At 52.7% G+C, this 12903-nt stretch overlaps 1 protein-coding gene across 4 annotated transcripts in view; it reads left to right on the top strand.

Annotated features, from left to right (window-relative positions):
• TENM4 (teneurin transmembrane protein 4) overlaps positions 1 to 12903 on the top strand; it is a 913628-nt gene that overhangs the window by 838071 nt on the left and 62654 nt on the right. For all 4 annotated transcript variants that reach the window (XM_075546361.1, XM_075546358.1, XM_075546360.1 and 1 more), the window contains 3 exons: positions 3066 to 3333; positions 5156 to 5299; positions 8814 to 9063. In XM_075546361.1, coding sequence (XP_075402476.1) covers positions 3066 to 3333; positions 5156 to 5299; positions 8814 to 9063 — 662 coding nt within the window. The remainder of the gene's footprint in view (positions 1 to 3065; positions 3334 to 5155; positions 5300 to 8813; positions 9064 to 12903) is intronic.

Below are 12903 nucleotides of genomic sequence, written 5' to 3'. Positions count from 1 at the left end.
AAGCCATCAAGGTGCCAGGTGCTACCAAGAGGAAGGAGCAGAGGGGCCCAAACAGTGAGCAACATAACAGAGTCAGAAAAATATAGCTGGGGTGCTTGCTACAACGCGGGGTGCCTCATCAGTGCTTAATAAATGAGAGCTATTATTAGTAAGATTCTTTTGCACATGTTGCCTTCCTGCCAATTAAGAATTGCACTGGCTCAAATCTATTCTCACAATGCCTTGCTTATTAATTACATTAAGGAGACATAATGGGGAAAGATGTATCTTAAGCTTGATGGAAATCGAGTGAGATTCTGCGCTTCACAGAGCTCTGCCACGCTCGGCATTCCCGTCTCCATGCCCAGCCCTGTGTTCGTAAAGGCAGAAGCGAAGGCCTGGCGAGGAGGAGGGCTGTCAGTGCAGAAGCCCGTGGCGAAGGCGGGCACTGCCCCAAAATGAGAGCTCTGGCCATGGGCACGTGAATGGGCCGCAGAGCCGGTGGAGCAGGCAGTGTGTACAGCTCCGTGTGTGTAGTTCACGCCTGGCTAAGCAAACACATTTCTCGAGCCTTCCCTGTTGGGCTGCGCCCGACGACAGCCCGCGAGAATGAACTAGAACCCGTTTGGAGTTCTCGTGGCACCTGCAGGCTGAAACCTCACTCCTTTTCGGAGGCTTCTCTCCTGTCCCACCACCCGCCTGACCTTGCTTACGCACTGGTTGTCAGCGGAGACGGGGCTTGCGGGAGAGAAGCGATTTGTTACGCAGCCCCCAGCTAGATGTTCGGCTTTGGGATGTTTTCCCCGGAGCCGGGACTGTGGAGCAAATGAGGAGGAAGGTCTCGCCCCCTCCCCGGGCTGGGTGGCTACAAGTACCATTGGGACACGAGACTTGCTTATTCCCCGACTCACGACATGCATAAAATCCTACTCCTGCGTCTACCCAGTCCTCACATTGCTTAGCCTTTGCAAGTCCGACGGGAGATGTGCCTTGAAAGGGGTACATTTCCCTAGGTGAACCCGAGCGTGCGCAGATGGTGCTGTCGGTCCTGCTTTTGCTTCACCAGGGGATCAGGGGGACTTGTAAGCTGCCACTGGGAGAGGTTGCTTCCTGTAAACCCAAGCCCTAGACCCTCGTAGGAGATGGAGGTGCAGCCGGGAGGATGGCGCATGCCCATCTGTGACATGGACAGAGGGCAGGAGCCTTGCTGGGTCCAGGCCGAGCCCCTCTGTGAAAGCCAGGGTACAATAATCACTGTGCTTTCCACAGACCTGTGAGCCTCTGGTTGAGTCAACATTCCTCCCTGGAAAGGGCACCCAGAGCCTCAGGCTGATAAAAGCGCCCTGTTTGGGCTGTGGGCCTGAGCCTCCTAGTGCTGGCTTACAACTCCCGTCTTAGGGAGAAGCCCATCGCAGCAGGTAGATAAAGCCTGCCTTGTCCCCGGACCGTTCGTTGGTCTCAGCCGATCGTGCAGCCGGCAGCCGCGTGCTCCTGGAAATGTGCAGCCAGTCCAACACTTGTCAGTGGAGAAACCCTCGCCCCACCAAGCACCCGGCACACTGTGTCCCAGCTCTGCATAGCGGCTGTTCCGTCAGCATCTCATAGGCCCGCCTCGCGAAGGCACGCCACTTGAGAAAGGTCTTCAGGAAAGTCGTGAGAGGGGAGCGAGCCTTCTTGCTTAAACGCAGATATCCATAGTCTTGGGGTGGGGGTGGGGGTTCTCCATCGTACCCCATCAGCGCTGTCACCACCACCACCGCCTAGGGAGCTTTTCCGTCTCTGTTATGTTGGCACCAAACACTGGGCCAAAGCGAAGAGCAACCGTGAGTATGGCGCACAGACACGGCGGTGTTGTGCTGTTCTGTACACCTAGGGTCAGTGTGGACCAGACCAACTCAGCTGCGCTAGCACCAGCACGTGCCAGGTGCTTTACATATGCGACCTTATCCAGTCCTCATGGAGATTCCTGGTGGCACAAAGGTTAAGGACTTGACTACTAATTAAAAGGTTGGTGGTTCGAACCCACCGGCAGCTGGAGGAGATCAACTCCCGGCGAACCACTCCTGTGCAGGTTACAACTTGGGAAACCCTCCGGGGCAGTTCTGCTTGGGCCAACTGAGGTCACTGTAAGTCGGACGTCCACCCGACAGCACCTACCTAGCAACACCGCCGCTCAGTCCTCCCAGTGGCACGAGGAGGAGGCTGAGGCGCGTGGGTGACATGACGCAGTGAATAGCTGAGAAGCTGCCTTATGCAAGATTACGCACCTGCCTTTTCTCATGCAGGGAGCCCGGTGGGTAGTGGATATGGATTGGGCTGCGATCCTCATGGTCGGCAGTTCGAAACCACCAGCAGTTCCATGGGAGAAAGACTGGGCTTTCTACTCCCGTCAACTGTGACGGGGTCGCTATGCATCAGCACTGACTTAACAGCAACAAGTTTGGTTTGGTTCCTCCTTTTGCATTTTTCTCAGTTATGTAACCAAACAAGCGGTTCATCCGTGCTGTGCACAGTGGAGGATGCTAAGGCTCTGCAAGGTGAAGGAATTCCCCAGAGTTCCACCAGACTTGCTCCTCCGCCACTCTCTTCCCTCCTCCTCTCCCCTTTCCCTTCATGCTCCTCATCTTTCTCCTGCGAGGACAGAGTAAGTTCACATAGATAGAATGTCTGGCACGCAATGAGGTTGCTACTGGACGCCCACACATCCATGTTGACCCTTCATGACACCGTGTGACCACAGAGAACTGCCCCGTGGAGTCGTCTTGGCTGTACTCTTTCGGGCACGAGGCGCCAGGCCTTTTTTCTGACCATTAACCTTTCGGTAAGTCATCAGGCACTGAACTGCTGTACCACCAGGACACCTAAGACATGATAGGTGCTGATGGGGGCTGGTCCAGGAATTTGGGGTGTCATGAAGAAATTTTCTTTCTGGCCTTATCCTGAGATGGGCACATCTGCTTAAGCAAGAGATATTGCTTCTCTCCCAATTGCTCACCCTCCCTTTGCTTCTTGACCACCTGAGACCAGGGGCTGCAGTCCCTGGGGCTTCGATGGCCCCTGTGCTATGATCTGTCTGCACTCTCTAGGCCCTGCAGGAAGAAATCGCCATCCCTGGCTGTAAGATGAGACTGAGCTACCTGAGCAGCCGGACCCCTGGCTACAAATCTGTCCTGCGCATCAGCCTCACCCACCCTACCATCCCCTTCAACCTCATGAAGGTCCACCTGATGGTGGCAGTGGAGGGGCGCCTCTTCAGGAAGTGGTTTGCCGCAGCCCCGGACCTGTCCTACTATTTCATCTGGGACAAGACAGATGTCTACAACCAGAAGGTGTTCGGGCTCTCAGAAGCCTTTGGTAAGTGGCTCAGCCTCAAGGTTCAGCACCGTCCTCAGAGAGAGGACGGTGCCGAGAAGGAGCGTCCTGGAAAAAACTCTTCCCGTCTTGAACCCGGCTCCATTTTCCTTCCCTTTCCCAGTTCATGAAAAGGCAGAGTGGGAGATGAAGGGCGTGAGGAGTGCAAACAATGTCCCCTGAGCTCTCAGTTAATTCTCACGGTGACCCTGTGAGTCAGGAAGTGTTATTCCCGTGGGAAGAAGGGGAAGCTGGCAGAGGTGAGGGCACTTCCCCAGGAGAGTCAGCTAGGGAGGAACTGTACCATCACATCATTCCAAACATGGTGTCCCTAGAGGACAGAGTAGGGTTTGTCCCAGTGGGTTTCTGAGGCTGTAATTCCACAGGAATAGAAAGCCTCATCTTTCTCCCACAGGATGGCTGGTGGTTTCAAACTGCTGACCTTGCAGTTAGCAGCCCAATACGTAACCACCAGGCCCCCAAGTCTCCAGGTGTATGCCAGGTATTCCCTGTTAGGTTTGTGTCCTCCTTCTACCCAACAAGGACTCTTGGGAACAATGATGCCATCTCCTCAGTGCCCACAGTCCTCTGTAGACCAAACCACTCCATCGCCTCAGAGAGAGAGAGAGAGAGTGATGAGAGGAGGGAAAGAGAGAAAGCCTTATAACATCTTCAGAAGCAATGGGTACAATAGGTTCAAAGGAAGGATCGCGGCAGTGAGACGTCAAGGTCGGAAACATGCTAGTGGCTAAAGGAGCTTATGGTCACAAGGACACCTCTGGCCACACTCATCTCCTGCCCTAGATAGTCAGCCGTCCTTTATGACCCGTAGGAAGAAGCTGTTTAAGGGGCTGCCCAGTTGTGAATTCTTGTCTTGAGCTTGGAACCTAGTGCCTCCCTGGAACCTAGTACCTGCATAGAAGAGACTTTGAAGGAACAGCTTACCTGCCTCTGCCAGTTCATTCCCTGGGTTTGCACACAGCCCAGTCTTGGGCCTCAAAGGAGACCTCGATTCCCAAAGTAGAGCGAAGCCAGGAGATTCTCCAACTAGGAGAATTCAAGTAACTTCCAGCTTTTAAAGTGCCCTCCGCTGAGCTCCTTTTCTCTGTGTTCCTGATAAGTTATTTTAGAGGGTCTTTCCTTTAGAAATATTTAAATATTGAATCACTCATAATATATTGCACAATGGGCAAAAAATAGAGTGGGGGATGGGGAGAGTCATCCGTGTTCCTAGACCACCAGTAAGTCACCAACCACCTGGTACCACTTGAGGTTCTTTTCTTTTTAAACACACAGATCCAATATCCGATATGCCCAGGCTCTTCAACATAGACTCATGCCCTAAATGCTCTCCCTGCCGCCCCAAGACCTTCCTTCATAACTAGCATACCCCTTCTTGGCAGGGCTGCACTGGGGTTGCCTTAGAATCTCCCCTCTCTTGAATTTGTGGATGGCTGCGAGTTTCCCCCAGGACCAGCAATACTGCAGGAAGACCTTGTGCATCATATCGTTTCTGTACTAAAGATTATTTCCTGAGAGTAAATTCACCTGGGCCCTTTTAAACTTTTTACTACTTTACTTTTTACATTTTTCAGAATATATAATCTACTGTCTCCCCACCAAAAACAGAATCTTAAGGCTAGAGCTAGCTCTCTGTGTTCGTATTTACCCAGGTCTAATTGTTACTAAGAAAAAACATGCCCCTTTTCCCTCTTCCACAAATGACAAGCAGGTGTGGGATGGGGGGGTGTCCCTGCCTCCAAAACTCGAGTCCGAAGAGAAGGCCATGCTCACGGGCGCACGCTGCCGCTTTCCTTCCCTGCAGTCTCCGTGGGTTACGAGTATGAATCCTGCCCAGATCTGATCCTGTGGGAAAAGCGGACTGCCGTGCTGCAGGGCTACGAGATTGACGCTTCCAAGCTGGGCGGGTGGAACCTGGACCAACACCATGCCCTCAACATCCAAAGTGGTGAGCAGACTCAGGGGCGTCCCGGAGCTGGGGCACTGGGGCCAGAGGGGCGCATGCTTCAAATCACAGAGGCAGATGTGTGCTCAGCCCGTCAGAAGGGTCAGTCCACACATGTTCCTGGGAGCCTGTCTGTCAACTCTGCCAGCTAGGCACCTGGACTGCCTGTGACCACACACGCGGGCACGGTGGTCGAGCTGTGGCCTGGGCAGCACCCTCACAGAGGGGAGCCCCAGATGCTGTGTGGGCACAGCACAGAAGTACCTCACGCCACAGTGGGTGAGGCTGACTCAGGGAAGGCAGCCCCTGAGGCTCACACAGGTCCAGGGACGAGCTCCACGTATCCCGTAGGAGAACATCGTAGGCCAAGGTTATAGCGTGTGCCAAAGGGCCAGAGCCCAGAAGAGCAGAGGAATCGGAGAGGGAATTCATTGTGGCTTGAGCAAAGGGTGGGAGAAACGGGAGAAAGAAGCAAAAACCAAAGGCCTGGGCAGCTGACCCTCGGAGAAAGAGGGGTAAGACTTTCTGCTTCATCGAAAGACACGGAGCGGGCCTAGAAAGATGTCAAGCACACAAGGAACCTAATCAGATTTTCATTCTCCGTGACTCCCTCTGACCACATCCCAGATGGGACAGATGCACACAGTACCAGCCCCCCTACACACACACACACACACACACACCACACCCCCTTCACCTGTCAGTGCTGCGGCCCGTCTGAGAAACAATGCCATAACTAACACGGATGATAGAAGAAAAGGTTAGAAATGGCCAAGACAGTCTCGACACGAGAAGAGCAACGTAAAGGACGGTGTTATCTTAGGGAAACCCCATGTCTCTCGGTCTGGGCTGCTGACACAGGGACACGTACAAGTTCAGACACTGACTTCCAAAATGATCATCAGCCTCAACGTGAGTGTGAGAAAGGCCAAATAACAGAACTGTAAGCAAAGGTCCTTTGGTCCTCGTGTCCCTGAAGGTCTGGAGGTAGATGTGGGCTGCGGTAGCCCTGCAGCATTACAGAGGCGCCTTCCTCGTCTCACTGCGCCACTGGGAGGAGCTCGGGCCTCCACCTCACAGCCCAAGGTGGCTGCTGCAGTTCCTGCCCTCACATGCATCTTCCAGCCAGAAAGGAGGAGGAAAACGAAGATGGACAAGACCCTCTCACTGAAAGCACACGTCCCAGAAGTTGCCCACACCACTCTTACTTCTATGTCATTGGTCAGAACGTAGTCACACTCCCATATGAAGCTGCACGCAGGCCTGGGGAAGGTAGTCTGTTCCAGGCAGTGGTGAGCCCAGCCCTAATGCCCTATAAGTCCCCCGGAAGGTAATGTACACTAGGACGCACCTGAGTGAACCACTGCATGTCTCTGCCGTGCACCATGTGGTTATAAGAACCTATGGCCCATGTGTGGGCATACGATGGAGGTAGAATCACACATCAGAATGGTTTGTTTCTTCCAGAAATTGGGTTTCAGAAATTGTCTCAGTGTGGGAAGCAAAGTAAAATCCAGTCCCCACTTTACAAGACAAGTCAAATAAAATGTGATTAAATATCTAAATGTGAAAGATCATACTGAAAGTAGTGGAAGAAGGCGCCGATCACAATGAATGGCACATAACCACACACCTCCATCCAGCGGGGAGAGCAACAGAAACCAGAGGGGAAGGGAGACAGCGGTCGGTGTGAGGTTTGTAAATAATTAACAATCTACAATCTATCAAGGGGCCATGAGGGCTTGGGGGGAGGGAGGGAAAAAAGAGGAGCTGATCCCAAGGGCTCAATGGAAAGCAAGTGTCTAGAAAAGAACGAGGGAATATATGTACAAATATGTTGAATACAATTGATGTATGGATTGTAACAAGAGTTGTAAGAGACCCCAGTAAAATGATTTTTTTTTAAAGTAGTGGAAGAAAATACAGGAGAAATTTGTGATGATCTAGGAAAGGATTCCCCCAAACCTAAAATCCATAAACTTTCAAGGGGACAAAAATGATTGATAAGACAGCGTGGAAATGAATGAGTTTTTCTTTTTTTTTAAACAATTTATTAGGGGCTCATACAACTCTTATCACAGTCCATACATATACATACATCAATTGTATAAAGCACATCCATACATTCCCTGCTCCAATCATTCTCAAAGCATTTGCTCTCCACTTAACCCCTTTGCATCAGGTCCTCTTTTTTTTTTCCCCTCCCTCCCTTCTCCCCCTTCCCTCATGTGCCCTTGGTAATTTATACATCGTTATTTTGTCATATCTTGCCCTATCCGGAGTCTCCCCTCCCCCCCTTCTCTGCTGTCCCTCTCCCAGGGAAGAGGTCACATGTGGATCCTTGTAATCAGTTCCCCCTTTCCAACCCACTCACCCTCCACTCTCCCAGCATCGCCCCTCACACCCTTGGTCTTGAAGGTATCATCCACCCTGGATTCCCTGTACCTCCAGCCCTCATATGTACAGTGTACAGCCAATGAACGAGTTTTTCATGTCAGCTCTTCAACAATGGACAGCTTCTACAAAACTAAAGGCCACCTCCTGGAGATGAGTCAGATAAAAACTGAAAGCTCACTCCACATTTCAGAAGAGAAAGGGGGAAAAAAACGAAAGGGCTAAGTTGGGGAACAGGAATACAATTAGGAAGCAGTGGCCATCATTCAGGAGAGAAAAAGATGATGGGAGCCTCAAAAGGGAGAGTGTAGATATATGGGAAGAAGCTTATAAACCAAGATAAGTCCATTTTAGCAAAACCAGGTTTGAGGCTAAGGGGTCAGGGAGATGGGTCACTGACTGGCCTTAGTTGGTGAGAAGAGACAGTAACTTTCATGTTTATTTCTGGAGGGATGTCTTGATAACTTCTCTGGCCATCGGATTCTGTGCTGGGCACAGAGGATACAGAAAGGAAATTTCCACCCTTGAACTGCCCTCCGTCTACAGACAGATTCAAAACACCGCATGCAATCAATAACCCATGCTCCAAAAGAGACGTGAACTCCCAGCCAAAGCCGAACTCAAAGCCCCAGAGTTGATTCTGACCCTAGAGGACAGAGTAGAACTGCCCCTAAGGGATTCCAAGACTGCAAAACTTTATAGGAATGAAAAGCCTCATCTTTCCCCCACGGAACAGCTGCTAGGTTCAAACTGCTGACTTTGTGTTAGCAGCTCAACAGGTAAATCAAGAGGTATGGACTAGGTTCATGGTGTGCACAGCCTGCCTGAGAGGTAGAGTAGCTTATTGATGAAGGGCCTGGACTCCCATTTGCCTCCCCTGCACCCCACCTATTATAACAGATACAATATTAGTACCTCTGTTACAGAGCTGTTGTGAAAATGACATCCATAAAATCGCGTGACCCGTTGAGGCAATGCTGGGTCTCACCTGGGGATGGGCAGAGCTTTGAGCAGTGAGTCTGGGGTGGTAAGCAGAGCTCACACGTATCTAGCAAAATCCAGGCGAGTCTGTGGTCAGCAGTTCGCTGCTCCATGAGCACTTGTGTTCTTTTGGCTTTCCCAGGTATCCTGCACAAAGGGAACGGGGAGAACCAGTTTGTGTCCCAGCAGCCACCTGTCATTGGGAGCATCATGGGCAACGGACGCCGGAGAAGCATCTCCTGCCCCAGCTGCAATGGCCTCGCCGACGGCAACAAACTCCTGGCCCCTGTGGCCCTCACCTGTGGCTCTGACGGGAGCCTGTATGTGGGGGATTTCAACTACATTCGCAGGATCTTCCCCTCTGGGAACGTCACCAACATCCTGGAGTTGAGGTATGGAAGAGACCCCCTTCCTCACAGGTCCTACGAACATCCCCGTCATCCTTGGGATCCAATGACACTACCCACTGAGCCCACGGGGCCGGCCAGAGCCTCATTTGCCAGACTCTGGGCCCTTTCACTTCCCAGCTCAGAGGTCAGATTGGAAGCATGGGCTCCAGGGAAGCAGCTGTGCTTCCCACAGGGCACTGCGAGGAAAATGAAGTCACAGTGGGGACACGGGGATGCCCCGGGCAGCCAGAGCATGTGGACAGCTGCTAGCAGCCGGGAATTAGAGTTCTTGGAAGCCATCAAATCGTCTTTTTGTTTCCTGGCACCAAACTGATCGGAGTTGGTCACGTGAGTCTTTTCCTAAAGACAGAAAAGATATCACAGTGGGCGCGTTCAATAGAGGTTTTTTTTTCATATCTGGCCATTACTTACCATGTGATAAGTGTGTTCGGTCCTCCTGAGATGGGCCCACAGGCTAAGAGGACCTGAGGATGCTCAGAGGCAGCTGTGCCGACCTCGCATCTCTTCCCTCACCCCGCCTTGGGAGACGGCAGCACAGCCCGGCCGGTAGCTCAGGGAAGGGCCTGCCAAGGTGACTTGTCTCTGTGCCTGCCTGAGCCAGGGCCCGCTAGAACCAGGGCACTGTCGCAGAGCTTGGCTTCTAGAGAAAACTGTGTTTTGTTTGGAACTGGAGAGACTCTACACCCCCTTTCCTGAAGGAACTGCACCCCGTGCCCACACAACTCTTCTAGGGATCGGGGGTCCACGAGGTCTTCTCAGCAGGGGTCTGTGTGAGCACCAGGCAGGACCTTGAGCTGGAAAGACTCTCTCCAACGCAGGGAGAGGGAAAGGAGACTCACCCTTGCTGGGCTCCTACGATCTGCCAAGCGAGGCCGCTCGGTGAGGTGGTCATAATTATTTCTTCTGACACATGAGGGAAAGCGAGCCCAGGGAATTCAAAAGGAGCCAGCCCCAGGTTCCGCTTCAAAGATGGCACACCCAGGCCCAAAGAGGTACCTCAGCAAAGGAGCCTCACTGTGCCCTCTGCCATCCACTCTGGCTGACTGCCTCCTAGGCTGTGCCCCTGAGCTAAGTGCCCGCTGAAGGAATCTCACCCTCTAGATCCTGCAGGACCTATCTGAAAGGAGAGTGAGGCTAGTTGGTTACCAGCAGCCTTCAGTTGGCATTCACCCACAGATATAGAGTTAAGCATCATCCACAAGCCCCAGAGCGGGATCTGGCCATGAGAAGAAGCAGAGCTCCGAGGAAATCAGCTCCCAGGCTCCTTGGCGCCTGGGCCGCCCGTGGAATATTCCCTGTCTCTTAGGATAGAGGCATCTGTCAAGGTGGAGGGGCCCCTTGAGGGGACGGGCTTCCGCCCGATGCTCGTGGGCGATTTCCAGCCCCTGCTCATGAGCGGGTCTCAGATGTCTCCTTGTCAGGGAAACTCCATGACTCTGGATTAGTCCCTTCCCCTCTCCAGGCCGCCGTGTTCACAGCTTCCAAGTTCAGGGAGAGCCTATGAAACAGCGAGGAGGGAAATTTGGGAAGAGAATCACAGTAATCAAGATACTGATGTCTTATCACTTTGATGTCCTTTCCACAGGAATTTCCCCCCCATCCCCACCCCAGCCCTGTTTCTTTGCCACCGACTCCCTCCCAATTAGAGGAAATCTCTAATTCTGTATGTGATTGTGAGCCGACTCAGCCTAAGGTTCAGTAACTCCTCTGGAGGGGGGTGCAGCAGGCAGACACAGCGCTGAGCGTGTATCTCTAGTCAACGGTGTCTGTACCCTGTGAAAGCAGGAGGGTGTGTCAGCCTCGTCCCTGTCCCCCGAAGCCAGCCGTCCTTGCAGGCCTCTGCTGTGACACGGACTGCTTGTAAGGGAGCTCGCTGGCAAGGAGTGTCCCACGTCATCGCTGCTGAGTCCTGATTTATTAGCGGGTTGCGCCCGACCTTCGCTGTCAGGCTTTCAGGCTGTTAATAATGCTGCTAACCCCTCTTTCTCTCTTCTATTCCCTGCTCTCCTGCCTTCTGTCAGAAATAAAGATTTCAGACATAGGTAAGCCAGCCAGTGGAGAATGTTCTGTCTCCCCCCTGCCTCGCTGCATGCTGCATGGTGAGCCGGCCCGTGCCAGTCGCAGGTGGCTCAACGGACAGTGAGCCTTGCTTGGCGGGAACGGATGGGGGTGGGAATCAGTTGCCAGGAAAAGGAGCCGGTTATGGTAAAGGGAGGTGGCGAGAGCCTGGGCTCCCTTTAATCCGTAGCATCTCAAGATGGTTACTTTGGGAGTCTGCGGGCGCAGCAGCCTAAAGTAATAGTTGAAATCAGAGGTCAGCAAACAAACCAAGTTGAAACCATATGCCTCGGCATAGCCCTAGGGTGGTCCCATGGTCTTGAGAATGATGGGGGCAGCCTCCCGCTGCATGGGGGCCCCTGGGCTCCTCCTGATGGGAGCGGTCCCTCAGCCTTCCACTCAGAACCTACAAGAAGGCCGGTTTCAGATCTGTGCCTTGGTGGGTGTGCAGGTGCCACGGGGGCTGACTCCTCTTGGGTCCAGTTACCGCACCCACACCCCGAGGTTTGCCGTGAGCACAGAGTGGAGAGGGTCTTCCCATTCCAGGACCACATGAAGGGGGCGATGCCTGGGCAGGGGCTCTGTCACCAAGTCCCACTGTCAGGCATGCCCCCGGTGGCCCCGCAGCAGGACACGGCAGCCTAGGTGTGTGGAGCTCCGCTATGAGCAATTTCCATGGACCAGAGAGGGCCACCAAGTTCTGTCACTTGCAACACACCATCCCCAAAGCCACCCCTGGGGGGGAGGGGCATCATTGCGTCCAATGGGCAGGTGCGAACGCAGAGGCTTCCCAACCATGTGAGCGGGGAAACGTGGCCTCACCCTCTGATCTTTAAGTCTAAGTTCAGATGAAGGAAACCTCATTCACCCACGATGGGGATAATTGGGGAGGATCTAGAATTGTGCCAGGCACAGAGAGAAGCCGCAGAAATGGCGGATCCAGTGATCCTATTAGAAATAATATGATGGTGACATTAGCATACCTCTGTCTTTTCCCAAAGAAACCCTGGTGGCATGATGGGCTGCCCATTGAACCCCTAACCATGAGGTCAGCAGTTCAGAACTACCAGTCGCGCTGAGTGAAAAGATAAAGCTGTCTGTCCTCATATAGACTGACAGCCTCAGAACACCAAAGGGACAGTTCTACTCTGTCCCATAGGATCACTGTGAGTCGGAATCAACTCATTGGCAGTAAATTTGAGCCTGGGGGCACAGTGGGTTTTCAGGATCGGGCTGTGATTCCATCCCACCAGCAGCTCTGTGGAAGAAAGAGGCTGTCTACACACACACGGATTCCCCTTCTCAGAAACTCTACAGAGCAGTCTACTCTGCCCTATAGGGCTGCTATCCGTAGGAACTGACTCCGTGGCAGTAGGGTCAGCGGGCTCTATTACTTCTAAAAACGAATTCAGTCCACCTATAACCAAAGGCGCATGCGTTATGGTAAATCTGATAGAAATTGACAACAAAAGAAGAAAGCCCATAGAAGCGATTGTACATCAAAGTTCACTCTGAGCTTCCCAGAGATGGTAGCAAACAGACAAACATAGTGATGTTCGCGGCTCGAATTATCCGAAATTGAAAACAGGTTCCGTTCTAGGAGGGGGAAAAAGTTTTTTTCTGCCACTGATAGATAGCTACCAGAGATTTCCCAGCGAGTTTCCTATGGAGTGTACCGGATGATGCGGTAACGTGAGCCCTGCAGCTCCATTTGACAGACAACGAGGGGTCTGTTACATATCAGGGTCTCCGAGTGAAGCCCAT

Source organism: Tenrec ecaudatus, chromosome 4, assembly GCF_050624435.1.
Source record: "Tenrec ecaudatus isolate mTenEca1 chromosome 4, mTenEca1.hap1, whole genome shotgun sequence".
Classification (NCBI taxonomy): domain Eukaryota; kingdom Metazoa; phylum Chordata; class Mammalia; order Afrosoricida; family Tenrecidae; genus Tenrec; species Tenrec ecaudatus.
Note: the sequence above shows the minus strand (reverse complement) of the source record. Positions and strands in the feature narration are given on the sequence as shown.